The sequence below is a fragment of the Didymosphaeria variabile genome, assembly GCF_027946475.1.
Source record: "Didymosphaeria variabile strain IMI 356815 chromosome Unknown scaffold_7, whole genome shotgun sequence".
Classification (NCBI taxonomy): Eukaryota; Fungi; Ascomycota; class Dothideomycetes; order Pleosporales; family Didymosphaeriaceae; genus Didymosphaeria; species Didymosphaeria variabile.
Window position 1 is genome coordinate 1,812,094 of NW_026611626.1, and position 11,629 is coordinate 1,823,722.

At 52.0% G+C, this 11,629-nt stretch overlaps 4 protein-coding genes across 4 annotated transcripts; 2 read left to right on the forward strand and 2 right to left on the reverse strand.

Annotated features, from left to right (window-relative positions):
• Positions 1-293: 293 nt before the first annotated feature.
• Positions 294-3,409, forward strand: SRO7 (Lethal(2) giant larvae sro7; the record flags this gene model as incomplete). Its single annotated transcript, XM_056218472.1, has 3 exons — positions 294-380; positions 442-2,918; positions 2,971-3,409. 3 exons carry the CDS (start codon positions 294-296, stop codon positions 3,407-3,409), a joined length of 3,003 nt encoding a protein of 1,000 aa, XP_056067737.1.
• Positions 3,410-5,458: 2,049 nt separating this feature from the next.
• Positions 5,459-6,809, reverse strand: N0V89_009724 (uncharacterized protein; the record flags this gene model as incomplete). Its single annotated transcript, XM_056218473.1, has 2 exons — positions 5,459-6,631; positions 6,687-6,809. 2 exons carry the CDS (start codon positions 6,807-6,809, stop codon positions 5,459-5,461), a joined length of 1,296 nt encoding a protein of 431 aa, XP_056067738.1.
• A 191-nt stretch (positions 6,810-7,000) lies between these two features.
• On the reverse strand, positions 7,001-8,182 carry N0V89_009725 (uncharacterized protein; the record flags this gene model as incomplete). The annotated part of the gene is made up of 1 exon (XM_056218474.1): positions 7,001-8,182. The coding sequence occupies one exon, from the start codon at positions 8,180-8,182 to the stop codon at positions 7,001-7,003; it is 1,182 nt and encodes a 393-aa protein (XP_056067739.1).
• Positions 8,183-8,715: 533 nt separating this feature from the next.
• Positions 8,716-11,569, forward strand: N0V89_009726 (uncharacterized protein; the record flags this gene model as incomplete). Its single annotated transcript, XM_056218475.1, has 6 exons — positions 8,716-8,823; positions 9,307-9,334; positions 9,556-10,019; positions 10,067-10,150; positions 10,196-11,272; positions 11,324-11,569. 6 exons carry the CDS (start codon positions 8,716-8,718, stop codon positions 11,567-11,569), a joined length of 2,007 nt encoding a protein of 668 aa, XP_056067740.1.
• Between the last annotated feature and the right edge of the window lie 60 nt (positions 11,570-11,629).

Below are 11,629 nucleotides of genomic sequence, written 5' to 3' on the forward strand. Positions count from 1 at the left end.
CAGTCCGTCCAAAAGTAGGGCGATGTTTTGGACTGAGGATATTGTACCACTACAGACACATGGTAGCAGAAAATGCGGTCTGGAAAGTAGTAGTTCATTAAGTAATTCTGGAGATTACCGAAATGCTGTGAGTTGCACCTGGTGGTGAATGCTCGCTTAATAAGACTGCCCGCCCCGCCCCGCCCTTGTTTAGTACGTCATTCGCTGCAGGGTCCCGCAGACGCGTACAAGACACTACAGCAGTCGGCGTCGACCACAGCCCTATCCTCGACACAAAGACATGAGACACCGCCATGTCGCACCTTCTGCGTGGAAAGCAAGCTGGCGTCCACAACGATCTCTCCACTGGACTGGGGCCTGATCTCTTTGTATTGGACCATGTATGTTGGGAGTCGCTGCGACCGGCACCCTCAAGAGCTGCAGCCTAACGTTCGCGCGTAGATCAAGAACTTTGGAATCAACAGCCAGATCTCCCAGATCGCATACGACCCCGTGCAGAAGCTCCTCGCCGTCGGCACCAACGAAAGCAAGTTTGGGCTCGGGCAAATCTACATTTTTGGGCAGAAGCGTGTCGAGGTCGTCTTCCCTCTCCCGCATCGTGGGTCGGTCAAGATATTACAGTTCTGCGCCGAGAAGCTCCTCTGTGTGGACTCAAGAAATGACCTGTCAGTCTTCTCGCTGGCAACAAAGAAGTTGCTGAACGCCCATTCTCCGCCCGCCAAGATCACCGCGCTGCACAGCGACCCGACGCTCGATTACGCGCTGCTAGGGACGCAAAACGGAGACGTTCTGGCCTATGATCTGGATAGAGAACAGCTTACACAATTTAGAATAACGAACTTGTGGAGAGAGCAATTCCCTCCGTCGAGACTGACATCGGTAGTGACACTCTCGCTGCACCCGCGCGACATTGGTACCTTGCTGATTGGCTACAATGCCGGCGCTGTCATATATTCGTTCAAGCAGAACAAAGCTGTCAGGCACTTCCACTATGTGCTGCCGAAAGGCGCACCTGGGGGAGACTCGGACCCGGGATCTATCTTCAAGGAGAGAAGTCCGCCCTTGACGCAGGCTGTCTGGCATCCCACGGGGACCTTCGTTTTGACTGGACACGAGGACGGCAGTCTTGTATTTTGGGATCCAAAAGATGGTAGAGTCATCCAAGCCAGAACTTTGACCGACACCCATGTTGACAAACCTGGTCCCGGCACTTTCAGTCCCGGTGCTGGCCCTGGTACGTTTGCGCTCAAAAGCCCCATTTTCAAAATCGCTTGGTGTGCGAATGAGGACCCGGACGACACTGGCATCCTCGTTGCTGGAGGGCAGCCTTCCAACATTGAAGCTAAGAGCCTGACGTTCTTCGAACTTGGACGCACACCCATATACAACACTTCTTCGTGGCAGATACTCTCAGATCACTTCGAGAATCCAAAGCGACAAAGGATACTGCCTTGTCCGCCGGGTACTGAGGTGATAGATTTATGTCTCATACCTCGCACGAGTCCTCATTTTGCGGGATGTCAGGACCCAATTGCTGCCATCGCTCTGCTAGCATCTGGCGAGCTGATAACACTTTCGTTTCCGAGCGGGATGCCCATAACACCTACAAACCAGTTACACCTATCTCTCACACTCATACATCCCTTTGTGAGCCATGTGAATCTGGCTCCTGTTGAACGCACAAGGTGGCTAGGTATGACCGAGAAACGGCAACATGGACCGAAGCTCATTACCGGAGGCTGCGAAGCAAATTACCCTCTAAAGCGATTTGAACATCGCAACATCGTTCAGACCTCCCACGCAGATGGTACAGTCAGGTTGTGGGATGCTGGTCATGCGGATGAAATCGAGAACGATGCACTGCTCCAATTAGATGTAGCGCGTGCTGTTGGTCGGTTAGATCGCGTTGAGGTCACTAAAATCTCCTACGCCGGTGCAGCTTCCGAGCTCTCGGTCGGGTTACGATCTGGCGAGGTGGTAGTTTTTCGTTGGGGTATCAACAAGCAGTTTGGCCAAGAACTACCTCCGGGCGAGAATTTGCCCGGTGCTCTGACGGATGTGCAGGATCGGACCGAAGCGTCTTTGAAGGAGGGAATGCTGCCTTTGACACTACTAGCTGAAGGTAACGGACCTGTGACGGCTCTGAAGCACTCAGATGTTGGCTTCGTGGCCGCTGGGTTTGAAGGCGGAAGTCTTGCTATCATCGATCTGAGAGGTCCAGCCATAATCTATCACGCGAGTGTATCCGATCTTGTGAAAGCCGACAAACGAGGTAGTTTCCGGAGAAGCTCTTCCCAAACTGCGACAAAGCCGGAGTGGCCAACAAGTGTTGAGTTTAGTGTCATGACGTTGGAACACGAGGACTATTCAAGCATCCTATTGCATGTGGGCACCAACATGGGTCATATTGCGACCTTTAAGCTGCTCCCTGAAGCAAGTGGGCGCTATGCTGTCAGCGTTGCTGGCGTCTGCAACTTAGACGATAAAGTCATCAGCATCTGTCCCATGCATACAGATACAGGACGCCCTGCATACGCGTTCCAGACTGCTGTTGCCGGTTTACGAAATGGTGCGAAGGTGAGTGGCGTTTTGCTTGCTGTCACCTCGAACGGGGCTCGAATTTTCCAGCCTTCAACCCACAAGGGTGCGAGCAAGACCTGGAATGAGTTCCTGTGTGATTCGGCTGCGGTTGTGCGCTATGAAGATTTAGGTTACGCTCTTGTTGGAATCTACGGCGATGGATTCGCGAGAGGCTACTCAATACCGGCCTTGAAAGAGATTGGAGCTGTGAAAGTGTCAGATGTCCTAGATCCGCGACGGTTATCCGAGGCTGTGATCACAAGCACAGGTGACGTATTGGGCTGGGCAGGCCCAGCAGAAATAGCCCTGATAAACATTTTTGGTACGAACCTTAAGCTGTAAGTCGTCAAACTTGAGCTTCTCCAGGTTCGTTTAATGACACTCACACAGTGACCAAACGCGCGATACTCTTCTCAATCCCGAACTCCTCATCCCACCACGCCCTACAATCTCGAATATACAATGGATATCCGGTACCCAGTATGTCACCCTCGAAGACATGGACCTCCTCATTGGCGGCCCCGACCGACCGCCCTCGAAGCGCATGATTGCCCAAGCCCGCGCGGACGAAGAACAGCGTCGCAGAGATGCGCGCCATTCCGGCCAGCCTGGTGCTGCTTCTTCTGCGCCTCCGCTTGCAAATGAAGGTTGGGGTGCGTGGGCCTCTAGGACGCTGAACGAACGGACGGAGAAGCTGAGCATTGTGGGTGATAGCATGGACAATCTGAGCAACAATAGTAAGGGGTGGGCAGATGACGTGAACAAGTACGTGGCGAAACAGAAGAGAGGTCTGGTCATGGGGGCCGTGAAGAGTAAATTCGGGTTCTGAGGTAGTTAGTATAAGTGAAAAAAGGCATCGCAGTATTGATATACATAACTTACTGTATGATGGTTTGATAGGGAGGGACAAATGAAGACGGAGATCGGACCCCTCGGTATGTATACCTTTGCAATGTTCTGGAGTGAGCGTTCGCAACTGCTTCGATTACACTCAGAACGCAGCAACAAAAATCTTCCATCAAGACTTCCTTCCTTCCCACCAGCCCCCGGCTCTTCTCCTCCTCTTCCTCCGCCCTCCCTTTCCATGTTCGTAGACGGCTGTAATTTCAGGGCCAGTCCAAGCGCCCCCAAAAAGCTCTTACGAAGCCTACCTAAAGCACCTCCCCTCATACTCATCGGCGCCGCATAACTGGGCGAGACAGTTACCTCTCAGAGCCGCCTCATTGCTGAAACCGCAATACATGACCCCAATTCCGTACAGAAAATTGGAGACTATATCATCAACATTCCACCCGAAGTTCGGTGGCTCCGGCAGAACGTCGCTGCCGGTGCGGTGAACAATGCTTCTGCAAATGCTAACGTGGTGCATCCGGACTGGCGCAGGGCTTTCGCGGTTATTGAGATTTGTGTCGCTCAGGTTTATCAGACCGACGGGGGCAGCTTGTGAGGGAGGCCCCAGCGAATGGAATGGAGGTGTTCTGGAACTTGAGCTATTACAATGTAGCTAGTTGGAAGGAGGGGGATTGGCAGGAATCGTTTTGGGGAGGGAACTGTGATTTTGAGGATCTAGGAGGGGTGGGCCCGACGATAGTGATCATTTGCTGTGGTTGAATGGGGAGCGAGGGGGGGTACTGATGACAGGTAAGGTCACTCTGGCAGAATGGACTCGTGACCCTGCAATCTTCTTAGCCTTCCACAAAATAAAAGCAAGGGAACGTGTCGCGGATTGTAACATTCTCTGAGGGTTGGGGCGATATCGGAAAAGAGTTGTCCACATACAAGTTGGAGCTACACTCCTCCCGTCCTTTATGCATGGGTGGTATTCTAGCGCCCTAAAGTCCACAAAAGCTAATAATAAGGATACTAATTGAGTGTTCGAATGGAGTGTTCCAGGTTTTGACACCTTTGCACTGCCTCCCTCAACTGCACTGTTCCAGACGGCTTCGATGTTGTTGTGATATATCCAATCCAACCTCCTGACCCCATCCCAGATCACCTTGCTCTTCACACTCTCATCGAACGTCGGGTGCCCAATAACTTCCAAATTCTTCGCACTCTCTCAGCTGCTGATTGATGGCGTTGAACAAGTCCAGGGCTCTGCTAGTGTCATTAGAATGGTACGCCAACGCCTGAGCCAAGATCTATCCATCTTCCATAGCGGAGCCCGCACCAGAGCCAAATGCACCAGACAGCGCGTGCGAAGAGTCACCTATGAAGACGATGCGAGCTGACCACGCGGTTAGTGTGGGAAACTCTGGACCGGCAAAGGCGGCGAATTCGCGCCAGCCTCTCGAGGGTACACGAACCAAGGCTTCGCGGATTTGTGGGGGACATTCCTGGTCCAACACGCGTCAGTCTCGCTCTCGGGTAGGCGGCGGTCTCGGGTACGTGGCGGTCTCGGCCCTTATGTTGAAGTGCGACTCCACATGCTCGTTGGTGACCGGCACACCCCAGCTCATTTTACTGGCAGCATGCACCTTAAGATCATGCCATGCCCTTGCAGTGATCTTCCTCCCACCCGCCCCCCTCCCGGCCCTCGCCGACCGAGGGGAGATAATGTGCGTGATCGGGGCAGGTTCGTTGTGGTAGTGATAAAGTCGTTGAATGTCACGCGAATGATGTGCGAGATACATGTTCGTTGGGGTTCGAACTTCGGGGAGGATCGGTGCTGTCCCCACGATGCACCAGTGACTCGCGTACTTCAACAGCCGTCACATATTGCTCGTATCTCACGCTTTGAGGCTGCAATCGTACATGGGAGAAGCGGCGTGGCAAGATTGAACCAAAAGCGGGAGCGACCTCAGCTCTCGAGCGGGTATCATTCGAAAAAGTACTGCTAGGATGGGCAAATGGTTGGACCGAATGACAACAGTTACTCTCAGTGGTTCTTCGCAACCTCCTCCCACTGCACACCGATCCAGTCCTCCACATACCCAACCTCACCCTCAGGCACGTCACTGGGCTTGCAATCCTTGCTACAAGTACCAAATATAATAGTACCCCATTCCATACCATCAATACTCGTCTCGTCAGCCTCAAGCTCCGTGATAGCATGGGGCGTAAGCTGCACCTCAAACACACGCTCAGCACCACAGTTCTGACACCTCGGCATCCCTGACCCTCCTCTGGAGCCCGCGGTAGTGACTTTTGCATTTGAAGATGACCCATATTCTGAGTGTGCGGCTAGAAGCTTGCCTATAGCATCGGCGTCGCTGTATAGCAACGGTTTGCTTTGGAATTCGTACCGGATGACTTGCTCGGGGTTTTGTCCGACGCGGTCTGCGAACTTTTGAAACGTCTTGTCGAGCGAGCTCTCGAATATTTCCTTGTCTTCTTTGCCCCCGCCGCTGTAACCACCCTCAACGTCTACATCCATCCGCGCGTTCGCAGGTATCTGGGGGGTGGAGGGTGCATCTAGTGTCTCATACTCGGCATCGAGGTAGTAGCATGGGTATGCAGGAGGGAACTCTGACTCTGCTGGCCATGGTTCGTGCGGTCGCGCGGGCTGCGCCGACGGAGGTGGTGACGAGACGCGAACCTTTGATGCAAATGTTTCAGGCAGTGTTGTCGAAGCCACATCCTTACCCTCTCCTGGCGTAGGCTTCGATAGCGGCTGTGCGCTCGCAAAAGGGATTGCGCTGGCGCCGCCTGAAGCAAACGGGTTCACCGGTGCTGCCCCATTAGAGCCCGCTGAAAACGGGTTCGCGAACGAATTTGCTGCTGCTCCAGTATTTCCAACGCTTTTGACTCCGAATAAAGATTCGCCAAGTTGCGGCTGTGGCTCCTCTTGCTTGACTACTTTCTTCTCCATCTTCTTCTGTGCAACCTTACTGCAGCCCTTCGCAAATCTCACGCCTCGTATACCCCTCACACTGCCCTCCTTCCGCCTGCAGGTCTTCCTACGACAGCTCCATATATACAGCCGTCTCTCATGGCCAGGAAAGTGCTCGGGGAGGTCGCCGTTGAGCTCGAGTAGAAGCGTGAGAAGCCCGTTGCAGACTCTACATTTTGCCAATGCACCCGAAGGAGCCGTCTTTTCATCGATCCATGCCTAACATTCACGTTAACGCGCAGCTCCTGCAAGGGTAATGAGAAGTTAGCCATACCGGAGAACCACCCAGGTGAGAGATGGCGTCTCCAGATGCACTCTGCGACGCGTAGCCTAGGAGAGTGTTGGTTTCGGTATAATCCTCGCCTTCGTCAGAGGAATCGCTGTCGACAGGAGGCATGATGGGTTGTTTGTAGTGTGTCTAGAACGACCCCGCGACTTCCTAAAAACTTCGTAGCTTATCGATAAGATGTTTTCGCGAACAGAGGTCCGGACATAAGACATCACAAGTGACGTTTGAGCTTCAATTCAGTCCACATAAAGTAAGAGAAATACATCTTCAAGAATAGATGAGTGCTTACATATTTGTTATCAGCTGTCCAGGCGAAACATTGCCGTACTGTTCTGCCATGCAGCCTGTGCCACTTCATCGACACCCAATCCTTTCACACCCGCTACCACAAAAGCAACCTGACTCATGGCACAGCTCTCATTCCTCTCCTTGACCATCATACCGGTTTGGAATCTGTCCTTCTTCTTGCTCACCGGCAGCGGCGCCGCGTTCAAAAGATAATTCTTCGCAGCCTCTGAGCTTGGTTGAATGATACCCCACGGCGCATCCGTCTCAAGCTGCAGCCGCTCTAGCGGCACCGCTGCAACCATCTCCAGTGATTCTCGGTCCTTGAAGCTGAAGCCGTTGACACTTACGTCGAAGCACATGTCCGTGAGCTTCATCATCTGCGTCGAGCTGCCGACGAATGAATGCACCAGCCCTCTACGAGGTAACTGAGCAAGATACGGTTCAATAACCGCGACAAAGTCATCGAAGGATGCGCGACAATGCAAGAAAAGAGGCAGGTCGTATTTCTCTTTCACAAGCAATTCGAGCTGGTCTTTGAAGCACCGAATCTGCACATCTTTGCTCGCCCACTCCAGATGATCGTAATCCAAGCCCAGCTCCCCAAACGCCGACACCAGCACGGGCGTTTCTGCTTGCAGGTCGGCGATCGTCTTTGCCATGGCCGAGAAGTATTCGCTACCATCGCTTCCGTTGGCGTAAGGCTCTTGAGCGTGGTATGGGTGCACGCCTACAGTGATGCTGCATTGATCTGGCCTTGATCGGGCGATATCGGCGTTAAACTGGGCATCCGAGAGAGACATTCCGGTAAGCATGACCTTCTTCACATTGGCTTCTGAGGCACGGTCCAGTACAGCCGGGAAGTCGGGCGCATGGTACTGCTTATTGCGGTATATTCCCGCGAATTCTTTTGCTGTGGCTGTTACAGCGACCTGGTCGATTGTCAGCGCCTTCGCCCGTGATTTTGACCTTGGTGCAACACTCACATCTGCATATTGCAATTCTGGTTTCGCCTTAGCAGGCGCATCTTTGGGTAAATTTCGTAACAGGTCAGCTGCCATATTCGCGGATTTTTGGTGTTGGAAATCGTTGTGCCAGTCCTGACAGCGCAGCTCTGATTCGGCAACTGCGCCTGACTCGGTTTGCGGCTCGGGCCGCTCCAAGAGCACTTTCATACGCAACGCATACTCGATCATGGTTTAAGAATGCCACCTGTGCGATGTTTCTGGTCCCAACATTGACCCAGAAAGTTGGTTCGACTTGTGCTTCGAATTTGATGTAGAAGGACGTTAGTGGTGCAGAGACAAAGACCATGTCCCAATTGAGATTGGTGGCAACGAGGAGTTCTCGAAGACAGCCCACCCAAGAAGTTTCTCTAGAAGATGACGCATGAGAATATAAACAAAAGATAAGGATAAGCCCTCTCTAGTTGCTCTGAAACATGGTCGAGGGCGAGGACGGTGCTGCTGTCATGTCTTGCATCACCAACGCGATGTTTCAGTTCATCCCCTCCGTGTCTTCAGGGCAAAACTCAACGCTTCTCCCAATCCGCTTTTACTCAACAGTGGTCCAGTACAATTGACCATACAGGCTTCTTCCCTTGAGTGCCTTCGAACTTTCATCTTATTTATGAACATGAAGAAACTCCGGATGAACGCGCACATCTCCAACCGTTGGCGGCTTTCTGGGTACCGTGGCAACACACATTAGCTGCCACATACCTCGCAGCATGCGGGCGATTGACATGGCTAAAGGGACTATGTCTGGGCCGCAATCCGCTTTCCTAACTTCTGATGTTGTTATTCAGCTGGACCGCATCATCGCAGCGACGCGTCCGGTCTGCTTTAAGGCGGTTGCGTTGCTCACTTCCGTCAAGTCAGACTATAAGACAATGCCTCCTCAGCATGGTCTGAAGAAGGTCCTAAAAAGAGGGATTGGCGCTCATTCTTTTCTTGGGGTGACCTGAGAAACAATGCAGCGGTGGACCGATGACCTCTTGCTAAGCTCACCTAAACAGTAGATGTTAGCGAGCTTTGTAATCGGAGATCGTTGTCGTGATTTACTTCGCAGGCCATGTTGGCCGGATAAGTTCTTCTTTGTAACTATCATTAACCATTCGAGGCGATTCATACTACGAGGGAATGCTTCAACAAAAGGAGACACTAAGGATGATGCGGGTGCTAGCTCGTAACGGACTCCCGCCGTCGCTATTCCACGAAGGATCATCAATACGTCATTGAGCCTTGAATCGGCACCGAAATACCCAAACTGCATATGCAGATTGTCTTGCACATGACTCTCTGTTTTCTAATTGCAACAGCTGGAACATGTGTGGCATCAGCTGCATCGTCAGCCTCGACCACGCAAAAAGGGAAGCCTCTGGCTGTCTCAGCAATCCAAAAACATGGCCAAAGCAGCTAGATGAGAGTCTCGAATTGATCAAGCATAGAGGGCCTGATTCCAGAGGCCAATGGATTAGCTCGGACCATAAAGTTGGTACATTATCCTAGCTATCCTTCGAATCGATCATGTACGTCCTTTCGGTCATCTTCACTGACATTGCATATAGCGCTCGGTCACGTAAGACTGGCTATCAACGATCTGTCCCCAGATGGCGCGCAGCCATTCCACGATGAGGAAGACACCGTGCATGCTGTTGTCAACGGCGAGCTCTACGACTTCGACTCATTACGTACATCCCTGGTCGAGAAGACAAATTATTCCTTCAAAGGCCACAGCGATTGCGAGATTGTAATCGCGCTGTACAAATACTACGGGTTATCGTTTCTGTCCAAGCTGCGCGGAGAATTCGCGCTCTGCATCTATGACGCACGAACACAGACTTTCATTGCAGCAAGAGATCGCTATGGCATTAAGCCGTTGTTCTACACTTTTATAGAAGTCAAACTGCTAGTTGCTGCTGAAGCGAAAGCTTTCTTGCCGCTGGGATGGGAACCGGAGTGGGACGTTGCGAGCTTGAAAGAGGCGGGGTGGAATCATGATGCGAGGACTATCTTTAAAGGCGTGAAAAAAGTATGGAACGGAAGTAGATAATTTATGATTTCGACTGATCAAGTTAGTTGCGGCCCGGCCACTATATCATCTGCCAATCCTTCGACAGCACAGAGTCGCGTGCGTATTGGGACATGGAATACCCGCTCAAGGTAATACACATCTTCCTGTCAGAAGCGGTAATCTGACCAGAGTAGACTCAATCAGATCCACGATCCAACGAAGAAATGATTGAAGGTGTGAGATCCCAGATGTTGGAAGCCATACGCATTCGACTCCGAGCCGACGTTCCGGTCGGCGTCTACCTCAGTGGCGGCATCGACTCATCAGTGATTGCCGGTATGGTGACGCACCTCGTCAAAGAGCAAGGAGAACGCATGGGCAACGACAACGAGACAGAGCGCGTCAGTTGCTTCAGTATCGCATTCGATGAAAACAGCGGCTTTGACGAGTCTGCCATAGCGAATAGAACAGCAGATTACCTAGGTGTAAAGTACTACAAGAAGCACATGAACGAGGCAGAACTTGCCGCACGTTTTGAAGATGCCACCTGGCACTGCGAACACCACAATCCGGACTTGAATTATGTTGGAAAATATGCTCTGTCTGAGGTACCGCAAGAGCTGGGCTTCAAGGTAGTTCTCACTGGGGAGGGTGCAGACGAACAATTTGGTGGCTATCCGATGTATTTACCTGACTATCTTCGCGAGCAAGACCTCGCATACTCGAACCCGCTACCGGAGGAAACGCGAAAAACACAGTGTATCAAGACCGAAGAGGAGAATCGCGCTTACTACAACTCTATCGGTGCCGATGGTTCCGATCGTGGACAATCGCTGCCTCGACGTATGCTGAACGATATCACGACCGTGTCGTCAATGGCAGCTTTCTCCCCGGACACGCTCTTTGCAGACTGGACGAAGTGCTACGCAACCTGCGATCCACAGCTCACAAGCGCGCACTCGATAGATGGGCGCGCTAGAGACAAGATCATGTCCGAGTGGCATCCGCTTCACTCAGCATTGTATGTCTGGCAGAAAGGCCATCTTTCCAACATTTTTCTCTCATGCCTGGGTGACAGGACGGAAATGGCTCACTCGATCGAGGCTCGGACGCCCTTTTTAGATCACCATCTGACTGAGTACGTGAACGCTCTGCCACCGAGTGTCAAAATAAGATGGGATAGTGAGGAACAAAGGTTTACCGAGAAGTGGATTTTGAGGGAGGCGAGTAAGCCATTCATCACGGATGAGTTGTACAAGAGGAAGAAACACGTAAGTATGCTATTTTCGCAAATACGTAGCGCGTACTGACCCGGATTGAAGCCATACTCTGCGCCGACAACTTATCCGGAGAATGGCCCATTGCACAAGTTGCTTTCTGGACTGCTGACCAGAGAAAGAGTAAAGAGACTTGGATTCATCGCGTGGGACAAGGTCGAAGGGCTGGTTGAGAAAGCTTTCAAATTGAAGAACGCTAATGCCATGCGCTTCGCATTTACTGTTGCGCAATGGGTCGTTATTGGAGAGCGATTCATGGTCAAAAGAGCAGAAGTGCCGTTATCGCGATAAACCGCTAGATCCTCATAGATGGCATACGGGGTGGGCTATTATTCACGGCAGCAACAGCTC